Source organism: Oryctolagus cuniculus, chromosome 11 (genome assembly GCF_051225735.1).
Source record: "Oryctolagus cuniculus isolate XC-2025 breed Fujian yellow rabbit chromosome 11, ASM5122573v1, whole genome shotgun sequence".
Taxonomy (NCBI): Eukaryota; Metazoa; Chordata; class Mammalia; order Lagomorpha; family Leporidae; genus Oryctolagus; species Oryctolagus cuniculus.
This window is the reverse complement of record NC_142877.1, coordinates 99,106,251-99,121,359: the sequence shown is the minus strand read 5'-3', so window position 1 is coordinate 99,121,359 and position 15,109 is coordinate 99,106,251. Positions and strand designations below refer to the sequence as shown.

The window sequence follows — 15,109 nt, the reverse complement described above, 5'->3', positions numbered from 1 at the left end:
GTTAGCAGGAAGCTGCAGTCAGGAGCCGAAGTGAGCATTAAACACAGGCATTGCAACCCGGGGACATGGGCTTCCCGACAGCCAGACCAAAGCCTGCCCCTGGGTTTTTTTTTTTTTTTTTTTTTTTAAATGGACAAGGCTGCTCTCTTCTTGGAGTCAACAGCATCAAAGACTTTCCTGCTCCACAGCTGTGCCCTCCTCTGCCCCTTGAAGTGGACCAGGCCTTTCCCAGGGGAGCCCAGCTTTCAGGGAAGAATCCCTGTGCTTGGTGTGGCCCTTACGTTCCTTAGCAGGGACCCGTATGACAACAGCAAAGCTAGGGGCAGTTAGCATCTGGTTTTTTGTTAATATAAAGCAAGGGGCTACTCACTAAGTGCCTCCCGATAGAACACTGCTGTAAACATTTCCGAAGGCCCAAATGCCTTCTCAAGTATCAACCGGCTCAACTTCCCTGGGGAACTCCTCATTTAGACGGCCAGTGCACATGTTGCTAAGGTCACGTGAGGCCACTAATAGCAAGAAATCCGTCAAGCATCCCACTGCCACCGACACACCAAACCCTTCCTCTCCTGTACAACTTGACGCTGTGGTTTAGCTTAAATAGGGTACGTCTGGGACAAGAGCCTGCCACAGTGGTTGAGACACTACTCAGGATGCCCATGTCCCAGGTCAGAGTGCCTGGATCCACTTGCAATCCAGCTCCCTGCCACTGTGCACTCCTGGACGCAGCAGGTCGTGGCTCAAGTACTTGTGTCCCCCCTGCACACACACCCATAAAGACTCAGATTGAGCTCCCAGCTCCCGGCTTGAGTTTGGCCCAGTCCTGACCATGTGGCCATCTGGGAATTCGCTCTGATTCTCAAATAAATCATTTTAAAAAAATATATAGTATAGGGGCCAGCACTGTGGTGTAGCAGGTAAAGCTGCCACCTGTAGTGCCGGCATCCCATATGGGCGCTGGTTCAAGCCGGCTGCTCCACTTCCAATCCAGCTCTCTGCTATGGCCTGGGAAAGCAGAAGAAGTTGGCCCAAGTGCTTGGGCCCCAGCACCCAAGTGGGAGACCCAGAAGAAGCTCCTGGCTTCAGATCAGCACAGCTCTGGCCGTTGTGGCCAGTTGGGGAATGAACCAGCAGATGGAAGACCTCTCTCTCTGTGTAACTCTGCCTTTCAAATAAATAAATAAATCACTAATATATATCCAAATATATATTATATAGTATGCCCCGTCCCCAAACTCATACAGGAGGTTAAACCCCAAAGTCTTATGCTAATGGTACTAAGAGGCCAAACACTTAATCCAATTACGGCGAGGTCTTTGGAAAGTGATCAGAGTGGATTAAATCCTGGCTGTGGAGTCCCATGGCTGAAACCTGGTGGTTTCCCTAGAGGACAAGACACCAGACAGACAGACACCACCACCCCCCACCTCGTTATCTTGCTAAGTAAACGAGAAGCTAACCAACACACGGGGCCCCAGAATGGCAAAGTGGCTCCCCCTCCTGCTTACAGGGTGCCTTTCAGAGGGCAGAGGAAGCTGCCTTCTCCCTTGCTGCTAAGCCAGGTGTGGGTGCCCCAGGAGGACGGGACGACTCTCACCTGTGCGGTGAAGAAGGCTGGGGTGAGGGATCCCGACGGGAGCGCTGGGCTGTTGAGGGCAATGGAGCCGATGTCGCTGCCAGAAAGCACCAGCGGGGGCGCGGAGATCTCCAAGCCTTTGGGCTTTTTGGCCTTTGGGGGAAGAGACGGAGACTTGGTCTTGGAGCCCGACGACAGGTTCAAGGGCTCCAGGGAATCCGAGTCATGGCAGGCCGCCTCCAGGAAGAGGCTTCTGTGTTCAGAAGGGAGGGGCGAATTGGGGGACAGGGAGGGGGACCGAGACGAGGAGGAGGGCGAGGTGGACGAAACGCTGGCGGCATTGGGCAGCATCAGAGAGGAGATCTTGGCGGAGACAGACGAGGCCAGGAAGGCGGAGGCGGCCGCAGCCTCGGACGTCGAGGGCAGGGACACGACGGGCCGGGTGCTGTGCTTGTCGGTTTTATTGGTCACAAACCTGATCACAGTCCGGACCTCTTCCACGGGGGGGCTGTCTTCGGGCGGCTCCTCCAGCTTCTCCGTCTTGATGGCCTTGAAGGCCTCGGGCGCGTTCTGCAGGGAGTTGATGGTGAAGGAGGAGTAGAGGCCGGAGTGGATGTACTCGTTGCGGCCGGCGCCCTTGAGCGCGGCCAGGCCGTGCTTGTGGGCCTCGCGGCCGTGCACGGGCCCCTTACAGTCGCTGTCCTGCAGCAGGAGGCCGTCGCGGCTGATCTCCACGGCGTGCGGATCCATCTTGAGGATCTCCGGGAAGGAGACGAACTTGTACACGAACTTCTGCCCGATCACCTTCTTGATGATGTTCTGCGAATACAAAAGAGGAGACGTTTAAAACCCGAGCGCGCCACCGAAACCGAGGACCGAACGGGCTCCGCGGAACGGCTGACGGTTGTCAGGACGAGCACAAACGTTCCTGATGGACAGGTGGCAGGAGCGGGAATTAATAACTTAGAGGCGGAGGAACCGGTTTTGCATTCCAGCTCTGCCTGGCCCAAGGGGGCGATCTGCAGCAGAGCGATTGCCATTTTGAGTTTCCTCATCTGTCAAATGACGATTGCTACACTTAATAATACAGGAACCAGTGCCATTCGCTAAGCGCCGCGTGGCTGGCATTACTCATAGCTTATCTCATAGAATCAGCACAGCCACCCTAAGAGGAAGGCAGGAGGGTTCCCGTTTTTAAAGTTAGGAAATCAGCGTAGAACACTTTAATAATTCACACAGTCACCTGGCAGATAAGTGTAGAGGCAGCATTTCCTCCACCATAATACAGTATTGTCTTACCTGCCTCTGGGAGCCGTGAGAATTCGTGAAATAATAATGGGAAAACATTCCGTAAGCTGGAAGGCATTATAGAAACATAAGTTATCATCACCAAACACCACAGTGTTTTCTTAAGCCCTGTAGCCATTTTTTTTTCCTTCCTTTTCATTTTTGGCCAAGAAAGCCACTGGAGGAAAAATGACTGTCCACTTAGATATTTATGGCATTCATATGGGATCTCAGGATTCTTGGATCCACTTCGGGCTCTTCAGTTTATGGCTGCTGTCTTCATTGGGATGTATGTAAATGAAAACCAACCGTGCTTGTAAAAGTTTTCACAGCCCTCTGGGGACAGCCTGAGCTGATCTTGGGCTTTATTAAATTTATTATTTATATGAAAGGCTGTATTGATCTCGGGGTTTATTAAGCCGATACACGCATTCCCCACAGAATCCACCAGATTCCACGCTCACCGTGCGCCTCACCCTGTGGTTGACTCGCTAGGGTTCAAGGTGCTAGGGGGAGGGACAAAGACAGTCCCCACCGAGTACAAAGCACTAGCACCATCCTAGGGGACAGGGCTTCTGCACACTTCTTAGCAACCGCTCCTTCTGATAACTTGGTATAAGTGGGTTTAAAAGAATGTTGTCGGGGGGCGGGGGAAGAGCCAGAGAAACAGCCCCTACTGAAGCCCCACCTGTACCAGGGGCCGCGTGCACAAGATGGCGGGAGACCTGCACGCGGCTGCTTCCGACCAAGACACAAACGAGCCCAGGGACGGGGAAGCACGTGCCCAGGAGGCACGACGCTCCACCAGTTCTAAAACCCGATGCTTTCACATTTCCACACGGATCTGGGTGGAAACCATCAAAGCACCCCTTAAGAGAGATGAAATTTAATTCAATTTGGGGGTTTTCCTTGGGGGCGAGGATGAGGGATCGTAATTTGGGTCTCAAGACACATCAGTCAAGTCTTCTGCCTGCCAGCCTGTTCTCTCTTGGCAGTCGGATTTGCCTTCTGTCAACCTCAGAAGGGTGGGCACCATGTCGCCGAGCACCTCTGGGAGGAATTCCAAGGCAAGGACCCACACGGTCACTCTCAGCGCAGGAAATCCCACTCAGGCGTCCTGGGGGAACCTCCTGTGGCACCAGCGCCCCGATGGCTTTGGCCGCGTGCTGGACTCTGGACCGCAACAGCACCACCGAGGCCCAGGCACCGCATCAAACCACCGCTGAGCAACGTGGAACCTCCTACCTGGGCCTCGAGGGTGGCGCCTCTGCCCAGGGCAGCCCCGGGTCTGGCTAGACAGGGTTTCTCAGAAACCCAGGTGCCAGCAGGGACAGACTAATAGCGGTGTCTCTGGACGCACTTGCCCAGCCTCAGTTTCTACCTCGTGCTTGCCCAGAGGGTTGATGTGCCCCCGGCTAATGTTCTTAGGTATTTTGGTTTTTAGCTAATAATGGTTTCTTCCATAGAGGAAAATTTTCTTTCCTCAGGCAGGTCAAACATTCATTTGAATTGGGTGAATTTTTAGAGCCTAAACAATTACACAGAGAAAAGGAAAAGAGATACCATATGGTCTGAATCATTTATCCTAGTAGGTCTTGTAAACTAATTAAAAAAAGAAAACTTCAATTTTATACAGATTCCCAATATGATGTCTGAGTGGGGATTATAACCTGAGCAAACCAGGAAGTAATCTGGGGCCATGCTGAAAGTCATAGAAAACCTCTTTCCTCCTCAAAAAAATGAGCAGGAAGTGAAAGACAGTCTCGGACAGAGCTGGGCCTTGACATAGGTTGGGGGTGGGGAGAGCAGATTACAGAGAGAAAGGGAAAGAGAGAGAGAGGGGCAGGGATCTTCCAACCTCTGGTTCACTCCCCAGATGGCCAAAAAGTAAGTAAATAAAAAAGAACATGAAGAATCTGAAGTATTTTACATGTTTAAAAGGAAGACAGTGGGCATTTTAACAGCTGGACTGCAACTACCGTAGCATCCTAACCCCTACGGTGAATATAAAATAAGGAGGTGCTGGGAGGGGGCCTGCAGGAGCTGCTCTTGCTGGGTTGGGGGCAGGGTTTACATAGCGATGGGGACAACTTCATGAGTCAAAAGAAGGCAGTAGCAGCCTTTGCAAAGAACTGGGGCAGGTCCTGCTTCCCTAGGGACAAACAGGACGAGGGGGTCAGAAGTGGCTACCAAGACACTTGGCAGCGTCTGCCAGGGCGAAGGCTGGAAAAGGAACTCAGCAGCAAGCAGGGATGGGGCTGGGGCAGAGTAAAGCAGCCCCGTCTGTGTGTGTGTGTGCATGCATGTGCACGCATGCTCGCGCACATGCGCCTAACTCAGCACCGGGTTGGGGTAAAGCAGCCCCGTGTGTGTGTGAGTGAGTGAGAGAGAGAGAGAGAGAGAGAGAATGTATAAGAGAAAAGCAGTTTCGTGTGTGTGTGTGTGTGTATGCCTAACTCAGCACGGGGTCAGAGTAAAGCAGCCCCATGTGTGTGAGTGTGAGTGTGACTGTGAGTGTGAGAGAGAGAGAGAGAGAATGTATGAGAGACAAGCAGCTTCGTGTGTGTGCGCCTAACTCAGCACCGGGTCAGAGTAAAGCAGCCCCGTGTGTGTGTGTATGTGTGTGCCTAACTCAGCACCGGGTCAGAGTAAAGCAGCCCCGTGTGTGTGTGTGTGTGTGTGTGTGTGCGCACACACACCTAACTCAGCACCAGGTCAGAGTAAAGCAGCCCCGTGTGTGTGTGTATGTGTGTGCCTAACTCAGCACGGGGTCAGAGTAAAGCAGCCCCGTGTGTGTGTGTGTGTGTGTATGTGTGTGTGTGTATATGTGTGTGTGTGTGTGTGCGCGCACACACACACCTAACTCAGCACCAGGGATGTCTGCTTGCAGCAGGGAACGGGAAAGGAAGCCAGTCCTCTGTGGCTGGAGGATTAGCGAGAACATGGGCTCAGAGGTGTGGGTCCTGGGCAGCTGGACTGCCAGCCCCTTCTCCCCTCTCTTTGGGCAGACCTCAGGAGGCTATCATCAGTGGCACATACAAGGCTACTTCAAAAAAGTTCATGGCAAATGAAGTTCCAAGTTAATTTTGGTGCAAAAAGAAAAAACTGAAATCCATGCATACAAGGGATCTTTCAAATGTTCATGGAAATACGTATTATACAAAAAATGCATGGATTTCAGAACTATTTTGCACCGAAATATCACTAAATTCTATTTTTCACAAGTGTTTAAGAACTCTTGTATGTTTTTTATCTCTGGTCTCTGAAGAGAAGTTGCCTTCCAAGACAGTTCGCTAAGAAAACTTAAAGTTTAGGAATCTTAACAGCTATGATTTAGTGAGCATATGTTATTTATCAAGCTCTGTTCTAATAACTTTTTAAGATTTATTTATTTATTTGAAAGGCAGAGTTACAGAGAGGCAGAGACAGAGAGAGTTCTTCTATCGGCCGATTCACTCCCCAGATGGCCACAGTGGCCAGAGCTGGGCCTATCAGAAGCCAGGAGCCTGGAACTTCTTCCAGGTCTCCCACATGGATGCAGGGGCCCAAGCACTTGAACCATCTTCCACTGCTTTCCCAGGCACGCATTATCAGGGAGCTGGGTTGGATTGGAAGTGGAGCAGCCAGGATCCCCCTCCCCCTATCGCCCATATGCCCATATGGATGCCAGTACCACAGGTGGCAGCTTTACCCACTACACCCTGCGCCAGCTCCATGTTCTAAGAACCTGACAAGCTTCAACTCCATGAATCCTGAGGCTCTGGGACTATTATTATCCCCATTTGAGGGATGAGGAAACTGAGGCTTAGAGACTACACATCTTCTATTAGCAGCATGCGCTTGGGGAAGACAGATGGCAGCCTGACTCCTGACCCACTAACAGAGATCCCACGATTCCAACCAACTTAGGGGGCCCAGGACCACAGCACTTGGCAAGGCTGCTTATTATGAGTGATGAAGATTTTCAGAAAAAGTCTGCTTTTCACCTCTTCTATCCCAGACTCACAAGTATTTGTTGCTTCTAGTCGCCTGGCAACCTGACAAATGCTGGCCTGGGTCTGGCTGAACCAAGTGACTTTCCAGTGAGATCTGAGACAGTTGTAAGGGAGGCCAGCCTCTCTCGATGACATCCCATTAAATGCATATTCACAACCAGGGCCAACTCGCCACTCAGCATCTGGGGTGAGGATACATGCGGCAAGGGCGGGATCAACTCAGTGAAACGGGGTAAGCAACACCCCCCTAACACAGAGCCCCCGGGGCAGCCTCAGGCAAAGGATCAGAGGGGCCGGCGCTGCAGTGCAGCAGGTTAAGCTACGACCTGCAGCACCAGCATCCCCCTTGAGACCCAGCTACTGCACTTCCAATCCAGCTTCCTGTTCACGTGCCTGGGAAAGCAGCGGAGAATGGCTCACACAGTTAGGCCCCTGCATCCGTGTGGGAGGCTTGGATAGAGTTCCAGGCTCCTGGCTTCAGCCTGACCCAGCCCTGGCGATTGCAGCCATTTGGGGAGTGAACCAGTAGATAAAGCACTCTGTCACTCTGCCTTTCAAAGAAACAAATCCTAAAAATAAATATAAATAAATAAATCAGACACTGAAATCACCGCATCCACACTGTCATGTTGAGACTGTGAGAGCATGATTAGGTTAGAACTATTTCTAGGGGCCGGCACCATGGTGGATGAATCCTTCACCTGCAGTGCCAGCATCCCATATGGGCACTGGTTCTAGTCCCGACTGTCCCTCTTCCCATCCAGCTCTCTGCTATGGCCTGGGAAAGCAGTAGAAGATGGCCTAAGTGCTTGGGCCCCTGCACCCGCGTGGAAGACTGGGAAGAAGCTCCTGGCTCCTGGCTTAGGATCGGCGCAGCTCTGGCGGTTGCAGCCATCTGAGGAGTGAACCAATGAAAGGAAGACCTTTCTCTCTGTCTTCTCCTCTCACTGTCTGTAACTCTACCTCTCAAATAAATCTTTGAAAAACTATTTCTATTAAATATAATTAAAATACATATATTTTAAATAGGTAAAATACATATACATATTTTATAGTATACATAAATCACAACATATGTATGGTGCTAAGTAATGAGATGCTTGTGGAATTTACTATTTTTTAAGGTGTATTTATTATTTGAAAGGCAGTTACAGAGAGAGGGGGAGAGAGAGAAAGAGAGAGAGAGAAAGAGAGAGAGAGAGAGGGGAGGGAGGGAGGGAGGGAGGGAGGGAGAGAGGGAGGGAGAGATGTCCCGATGTTCCGTCTACAGGTTCACTCCTCAAATTACTGCAACAGCTAGGACTGGGCCAGGCCCACGCCAGGAGCCTGGAACGCCATCTGGGTCTCCCAATTTGGTGGCAGGGACCCAAGCACTTGGGCCATCTGCTGCTGCTGTCCCAGGTACATTAGCAGGGAGCTGGAGCAAAAGTGGAACAGCTGGGCCCTGACCCAGGGCTCTGACATGGAATGCAGGTAGCAGCTCAACCCGCTGCCTCACAATGCTGGCCCTCAGAATTTTCCTTCTTAACCATGATGCTTTTAGAATGATATTAAAACAAGTGAACTCAACGTTTGCTGAATGAAAGCCTCTCACTCACTGTAGAGAAGGGAGGCCCAGAGGCTCAGAACTGTCCGTGGCTGGTTACAGCCCCTTGTGTATGAGTTCTGTCCACACAGCTGCATGTATTTTCTCACTGGCAGACACAGGGGGCCACAGGCAGACCCCTAAAACCTCACCCCTCCCCAGAGAGCCAGGTGACCTGTAATTTCACCTGTCTATTGACTCAGCAAACGCGGGATGCAGGCTGCTCATGGCCATCCATCTGCTGCTGTCTGGCACCAGGCTTTGATCCAAGGTCATGCGTCTGGCTTCTGTGTGTCTGGACCTGTGATCTGATGTCCCAGGAGGAGCAAGACCTATCCTGTTTCCCCATTGCAACGGGCTGCTCCCCTTGACTGTCCACCAGCTCAGGGCTCCCTGAAATCCCAAGACTCCTGCCCTCTGATCTTGCAACTTCCCTACCTTGTTCTCAAAGTTGAGAGATGTCAGCAGCTCCCTAAGCAAACAAGAAATGCTGTGCCCAAGATTCTTCTGACCAAACGCCGGGGGCGTTTCGTCACCCCAGTTCCAGAAGCAGAGCTGGGTAGGAGGTTTGGAGCCTGGGGGATCTTCCCAGTAAATACCCGCTCAACCCCACAGTAAGGGTGGTGGCTGCTGCTTGCATGAAAGGCAAGGTTCCGGAGTCACTGCCCGAGTTCAAGTGCCACCCTCGGGGCCAGCACTGTGGGGAGGCGGGTTAAGCCCTGCCGGTGATGCCAATATCCCATATGCACGCCAGTTTGAGTTCCAGCTGCTCCACTTCCAATCCAGCTCCCTGCTAATGCACCTGGGAAAGCAGTGGAAAACAGCCCAAGTGCTTGAGCCCCTGTACTGACGTGGAGACCCGGAAGAAGCTCCTGTACAGAGAGGTCCCGCTCCAGCCATTGCAGCCATCTGGGGAGGGAACCAGAGGATGGAAGACCTCTGTCTCTGTCTCTCCCTCCCTCCCTCTCACTCTGCCTTTCAAATAAATAAATACGAGCTGCCACCCTCACCTAGTACAAGCCATGTGCCTCAGTTTCCTCACCTGTAAAATGGGGGCCGGCCTGCTGCTTCAGAGCACTGAATTAGAAAACCCACACACAGCTTCAAATAGACCTCCTGACACCCACACACGAGACTCCGGTAACAGACACCGGCTATAAGCATCACCACCATCATTTTTACACGCTCAGTGAAGCGCACACAAAGCACAAACACCGCCTCCGCCAGCCCCGTGACCGTGATCATCAGAATTAACTCTTGTAGAAGACTGCGTAGGTTCTCTTTGCTTCGTCTGAGACCGTGGGTCACATCATGTGCCCAGCCGGTGGAGGCACACCTGGCTTGCACTCTCAACCAAGCAGAGGAGACAGGATGTTTTATTCAGCTGGGTTCAGACAGCAGGTAGGCGCAAGGCTTACGGCCAACCGTGCCTAACACAGCCAGCACTTGACATCACACTGCAGAAACCTCACAGGATCCAATTAACTGCGGCTGGGGTTGTACAGGGCGGCCAGTGGGGAGCAGCAGCCGCGAGCAGCCGTGCCAGGCCCTCCCAAGGGTGGCAGACGCTAACCAGACCCGCGGCTGGGCTCAAGCAGGCTCCAAGGCTGCAAGACAGGGAGGCAGTGGCCCAGCTTTGCAGTGTCTGCCTCGGCCAGGGCCCCTGCACAGGGCTCCCGGGGAGGCCACAGCGGGACCCCAGGAGATGAGGTGTGGTGCAGGCACATGGACGACAGAATTACAGGGGCACATCCCTCTTCATCCCAGCAGATCCTCTAGGTGAGGGGCTGAGGGAAAGGAGGAAAGCAAGCACAGCCAACTGTCAGCTGCCCCGCACACCGCCCCGCCGGATGATGGGCACTTGTGCGAGAGTCCCTGCTCTTGATGGGGGTGGGGTGTGGGGGTGTGCTCCGTAAAATTTCCCACCACCTGGGGTGGGGAGTGACACACTGGGAGAGCCTTACCCTGGAATACCACAAGGCTCCATCACAGGATGGCACCTGGATTACATTTCACTTGTTTACAAACAGGTGAAAAAAAGCAGTGTGTATGGGGCGATCCCATTACTTTAATGAAATAATCTCCTATGAATACTTAAAAGGTGTGGAATAAAATGTAACAGTGGCTTTTTTTTTGTTTCTCTGCATGCCCACATTTTTATTAAATATGCATCCTTTGTCAAATTAATTTTTTTTTTTAAAAAAAAGATCTATTTGAAAGGCAGAAATAGAGAGAGAGAAAGATCCCCCATCCACTGATTTACTCCTCAGATGGCCACAATGGCTGCGGATGGGCCAGGCTGAAGCCAGGAGCTTCCTCCAGGTCTTCCACCTGAATGCAGGGGCCTAAGCACTTGGGCCATTCACTGCTTTCCGGGGCACATTAGCACGGAGCTGGATCAGAAGTGGAACAACATTTAGAGTCAAACTGGCGCTCATATGCGATAGTCACATGGGTGCCGGAGGCAGCAGCTTTACCTGCTACACTACAAAGATTTAAAAAAAAAAAAAAAAAAAAAAAAGAGGAAGAAAAAGGCTCTAGAAAGCTCTGTAGACCAAGATCACGCAGCTTACAACTGATGGAATTGAAGTTTGAACCCAGCAGGTCCTAGAGTCAAGACCTGCGCTAATTCTATTCGCAGCCTCTTCCAGGAAGCAGCTGTGTTTGGCCCAGGGACTGCTGCTCAGGTCACCCCCCAGGACCACAGGGTCTGTGCTCCAGGGCCCGAGCGGGGCTAGCAGCAGAGTGCCTGTGCCACCAGCTCTGTGCACGGGACACACAGCTTTTGCCTGAGAACTGCCGCAACCCACTCACGGCTGAAGCCAGCATCACCCTAGTTCCTGAACCAGAAAAATAAACTGTGGACTCCAGACATTTGGATACGAGGCCCTGGGCACCCAGCAGTCCCACAGCAGCAGTATGGGCACCTCTCACGAGCGTGAGAGCCAAGAGACTAGGGTGACGGGAAAAGGACAGGAAGCGGATGTCCACATCCACAGCCTGGAGTGGCCCCACTGACCCAGTCCTCTGAGCACTGGCTCTCACGATGGGCACAGGCCAGGAGCCCCGAGGGCCAGCCCAGATGTTACAGGGAGCCAATGTTGGCACAGGGACAGATCTGGGTTTGAATCCCAGCCTCTCTGCCTACTGTGGCCCTGGGAAAGAATCTGAACTTCTATGGGCCTCAGTTTACCAACCCCTAAAATGGGAATAAAAACACCTGACCTCCTTGTTTTCACAGGGATCATCTATATTAACATCCCTACCTTTTTGTTTTCATCTGCCTTTGAGAAGTCAAGATCCCTTACCTGGACACCTCCCTTTATGGGTTACAGAGGGGACTGCCACAGGGTCTCGTGTAAGCCTCACAACACCCTGATACCCATTTTACAGATGGAAACCACGAGGCTCCAAACCAAGTCCACACTACCAGCAAGCAGCAGAGGCTCCTCACGCTGGGCTCCTGTCCAGACCACGGCCTGACTCATCCTCTCGTCACTGAAAACCCGAACTGTCGTCTCTCCAGAGTTAGGACAAGTCATCCCTGTAACAGGCACGCTCAGAGCTCCTCCTCCTTAGCAGGCCAAGGCGGTCCCTTTGCTACAGAGGGCTCCCGGCTAGACCGCGAGGAGCCAACAGCAAAGCATGGAGTCTGGCGGCTCTCCCTCAAGTGCTGCCTGCGCCTCCTGCTCTTTCAGCCAGAGGGGACCCGGAGCAAGCAGCGGGGCACCCTGGGCTGTGTTGCAGAGTGGTCGGAGCCGGGGTCCCCACAACCTGCGCCCCAGGGAGCATCTTAGAGAAGGGGCCCCTTGGCCCCATCAGCCTGAGCTGCTTCTCAACCAGCCAGGCTCCCCCTGCCGTGACCTGCACAGGGCCCCCCAAGTCCAAGCCACCAGAACCTCCGTGTGGGCCTTAGCAGCAGCAGGGCCTTTGCAGACAGAATGAGTTCAGGATGGCAAGATGGATTCATCCGGCTCCAAACCCCGGGACTGCTGTCCTTCCAGAAGGGGGCACAGACACACAGGGAGAGAGACCCTGAAAGGACGGAGGTTGCAGCCAGCAGCCAAAGAGCTCCAAGGACCACGGACAGCTTCAGAAGCTGGGAGAGGCGGGAGGAGCCTTCAGAGGGGGCGTGGCCTGCCTACACCTTGACTTCTGCTCCCATGCTGTAGTCTGTGGTCAAGTGCAGCTGCCGCAGGAGATGGAGACACACCCTCCTGCCCCAGTGGCTTCTCTGTGCAGGTGGAGCAGGGAGGCCTGGCCCGTGGCTGCCCCTGGACTGCTCAGCCTGGGCTTAGGCAGAGCCTGGGCCGGCCTCTGTCTGCAGCTTCATTCTGGAGTGTGTCCGCTCACACTCAGGCCCTACTGCAACCTTCCAAGAATCAGATGCTGCCAATAAAGAACTGGGGCTCTGGCTCCCACGGCGCCGACTCCTGGGGGCGGCGCTCCTAGGATCGGGGTGTTCACTGCAGCGTGCCTGGTACAGCTAGGCTGCAGAGGGAAGCATCTCCCCAGATATGGCCAGGATGCAATCGGGTGCGGTGCCCCGGGCACGCTGCATGGGAGAAGAGCCCAGCAGGACCCAGGCAGCTCACCCTGCACCTCAAAGCGTCATCCAGCCCACAGCACGGGGAGTCTCGTCTCCCTCCTGGCTCTTTAAACACTATAGTTTTACTCCATAAAGTAGAACGTGAAACCTGCTCCCGGAGGGGAGCCACTTACAACCACCTTGCTGTATTCAGTGACCAGCTGGGCTCCTGGCAGACGGCGCAGGGAGGGCGGCGGGGAGTCAGATCGCCAGGGAGTACGCCCTCATCCTGTCTCTGCCACCTCCTGGACACGCCCCTCCCCTCCAGGGCCCTCACTTGCTAAAGGCGGGTAGGCAGGGCAGGCAGTTCCGGGACGCCAGGCTGCTGTCCACGCTGTGGACGAGGACGGCTGCTGGTGTTCCGGTTGCCCCTCCTATGTGCATCGGGTTTGGCATCACCACGCCCAGGCACAGCGGGGACACTGGGAAGTGGGAAGGCAGGGTAGACCCAATGACTGCAGGAGAAACCAGGCCTCCTCTGGGAGGGGCAGGCATCAGTGAAATCCACCCCCAAGGCAGCAGCACCAGCTGCAGGAGCTGAAGACAGAGAGGAGCTTAGAGGAGGGCTGGAGGCTTGTGCGGGGCCAGGCAGGTAGGGCGCCAGGGTCTGGGGGACCAAGGCCGAGGCAGTCGGGTTGGGACTGGGTAGTCTATTCTGGAGGCCACTGGGAGCCGGGGAGGTGCACGAGCCGAGAGCGCCGCGCTCCCATCTGGCTTGAGGAAGCAACTCCTGGAAACGTGGTGACCTCTTGGGCCGCCAGAGCCACGACTCAGGTGCTGAGCTGGCTCACAGAACTGAGGGGCAGCGGGGCAGGCCTTCAGCCTAGTAGTGTCCCACGTCGGAGTACCTGGGTCCAACAGCCAGTCCTGGCTCTGGACTCCAACTTCCTGCTAACGCAGACCCTGGGAGGCAACAGTGAGGGCTCCAATGACCGACTTCCTGCCACCCATGAGGAGTTCCCAGCTCCTGACTCAGGGCCAGTGCAGGTATTTGGGGAGAGACCCAGCAGATGGGAATAGTGTGTATACATACTTCTAATTTTTACTTTTAATTCTGGGAGCCAGAGATGAGCCCAGCAGTTAAGATGCCGCCTGGGACGCCTGCATCCCATACCAAAGCGCCTGGTTCAAGTCCAAGCTCTACCTCTCACCCTGCTAACATGCAACACAAGGTGATGCCTCAAGCATTTGGGTCCCTGCCACCCACATGGGAGACCCACAATGGGTTTAGGCTCCTGACTCAGCCTGGCCCAGCCCCAGCTGTTGCAAACATCTGGGGAGTGGCTCAGCAGATGGAAGATGGAGCTCTACCTTTCAGATAAAGTAGAAATAAATTCTTGAAGTGTTGGGGGCCATCTCATCTCTCTGCAAGCAGCTGGGCACCCTGGGCTGTGCTGCGGAGTCATCCGTTGTGCCCCTGGGGAGTCATCAACACCAGCAGGAATGCAGGCCCCTGGCTCGGCCACTGTACAATCCTCGATCACTCCCGTGATCCTAAACACAGACCTTGGGATCAAGCCTCCCAGGCTGAGCCCTCTGCCACCGGCCAGCGGCTTCACCTTGGGTCTGTTGCTTAAACCCCTCCCAGCCTCAGCATCCCCACCTCTACAATGGGCACATTCACTGACCACGTGTCAGGTGCCTCATGAGTGAGGCACGTGTAAAACACGTGCAAAACCACCTAGTGAAGTGCCAAGCTCCAAACGCTCTGCCTCTGCCTATGTGAGGTCCCCTGGCACCCCCACCCCTGCCCAGCCCCATTACCAATCTAGGGTGGGGACAGAGATAAACTTGTCAGAGCACAGGCGGGAGGTGGGGAAGAGGCTGTGCACAGCAGCTGGGGCTGTGGGCGGAGCGTGGGCGGGGGGTGTTATGATTTTGCCGGTGCATCTACATAACCACTACATTTCCCTGCAGCTAAAAGCTCTGTAGCAGGAGTGTCTGTGCTGGCCAATGCAGACTCGGTGAGGGGGCTGGGCAGCAGCCTGACGTCAGCGGGTTTGGCAAAGCTGATGGAGCGTTGGCAGTGGAGCGCCGAGTGCGAAGCATCCTCATCGACACAGCATGGATGGGGCTCC

The 15,109-nt window shown here is 54.0% G+C and overlaps 1 protein-coding gene across 5 annotated transcripts in view; it reads right to left on the bottom strand.

Moving 5' to 3' along the window:
* The window catches only part of ELK3 (ETS transcription factor ELK3), a 222,376-nt gene that overhangs the window by 20,463 nt on the left and 186,804 nt on the right, over positions 1 to 15,109 (bottom strand). For all 5 annotated transcript variants that reach the window (XM_089308809.1, XM_089308810.1, XM_089308812.1 and 2 more), the window contains one exon: positions 1,598 to 2,395. In XM_089308809.1, coding sequence (XP_089164935.1) covers positions 1,598 to 2,395 — 798 coding nt within the window. The remainder of the gene's footprint in view (positions 1 to 1,597; positions 2,396 to 15,109) is intronic.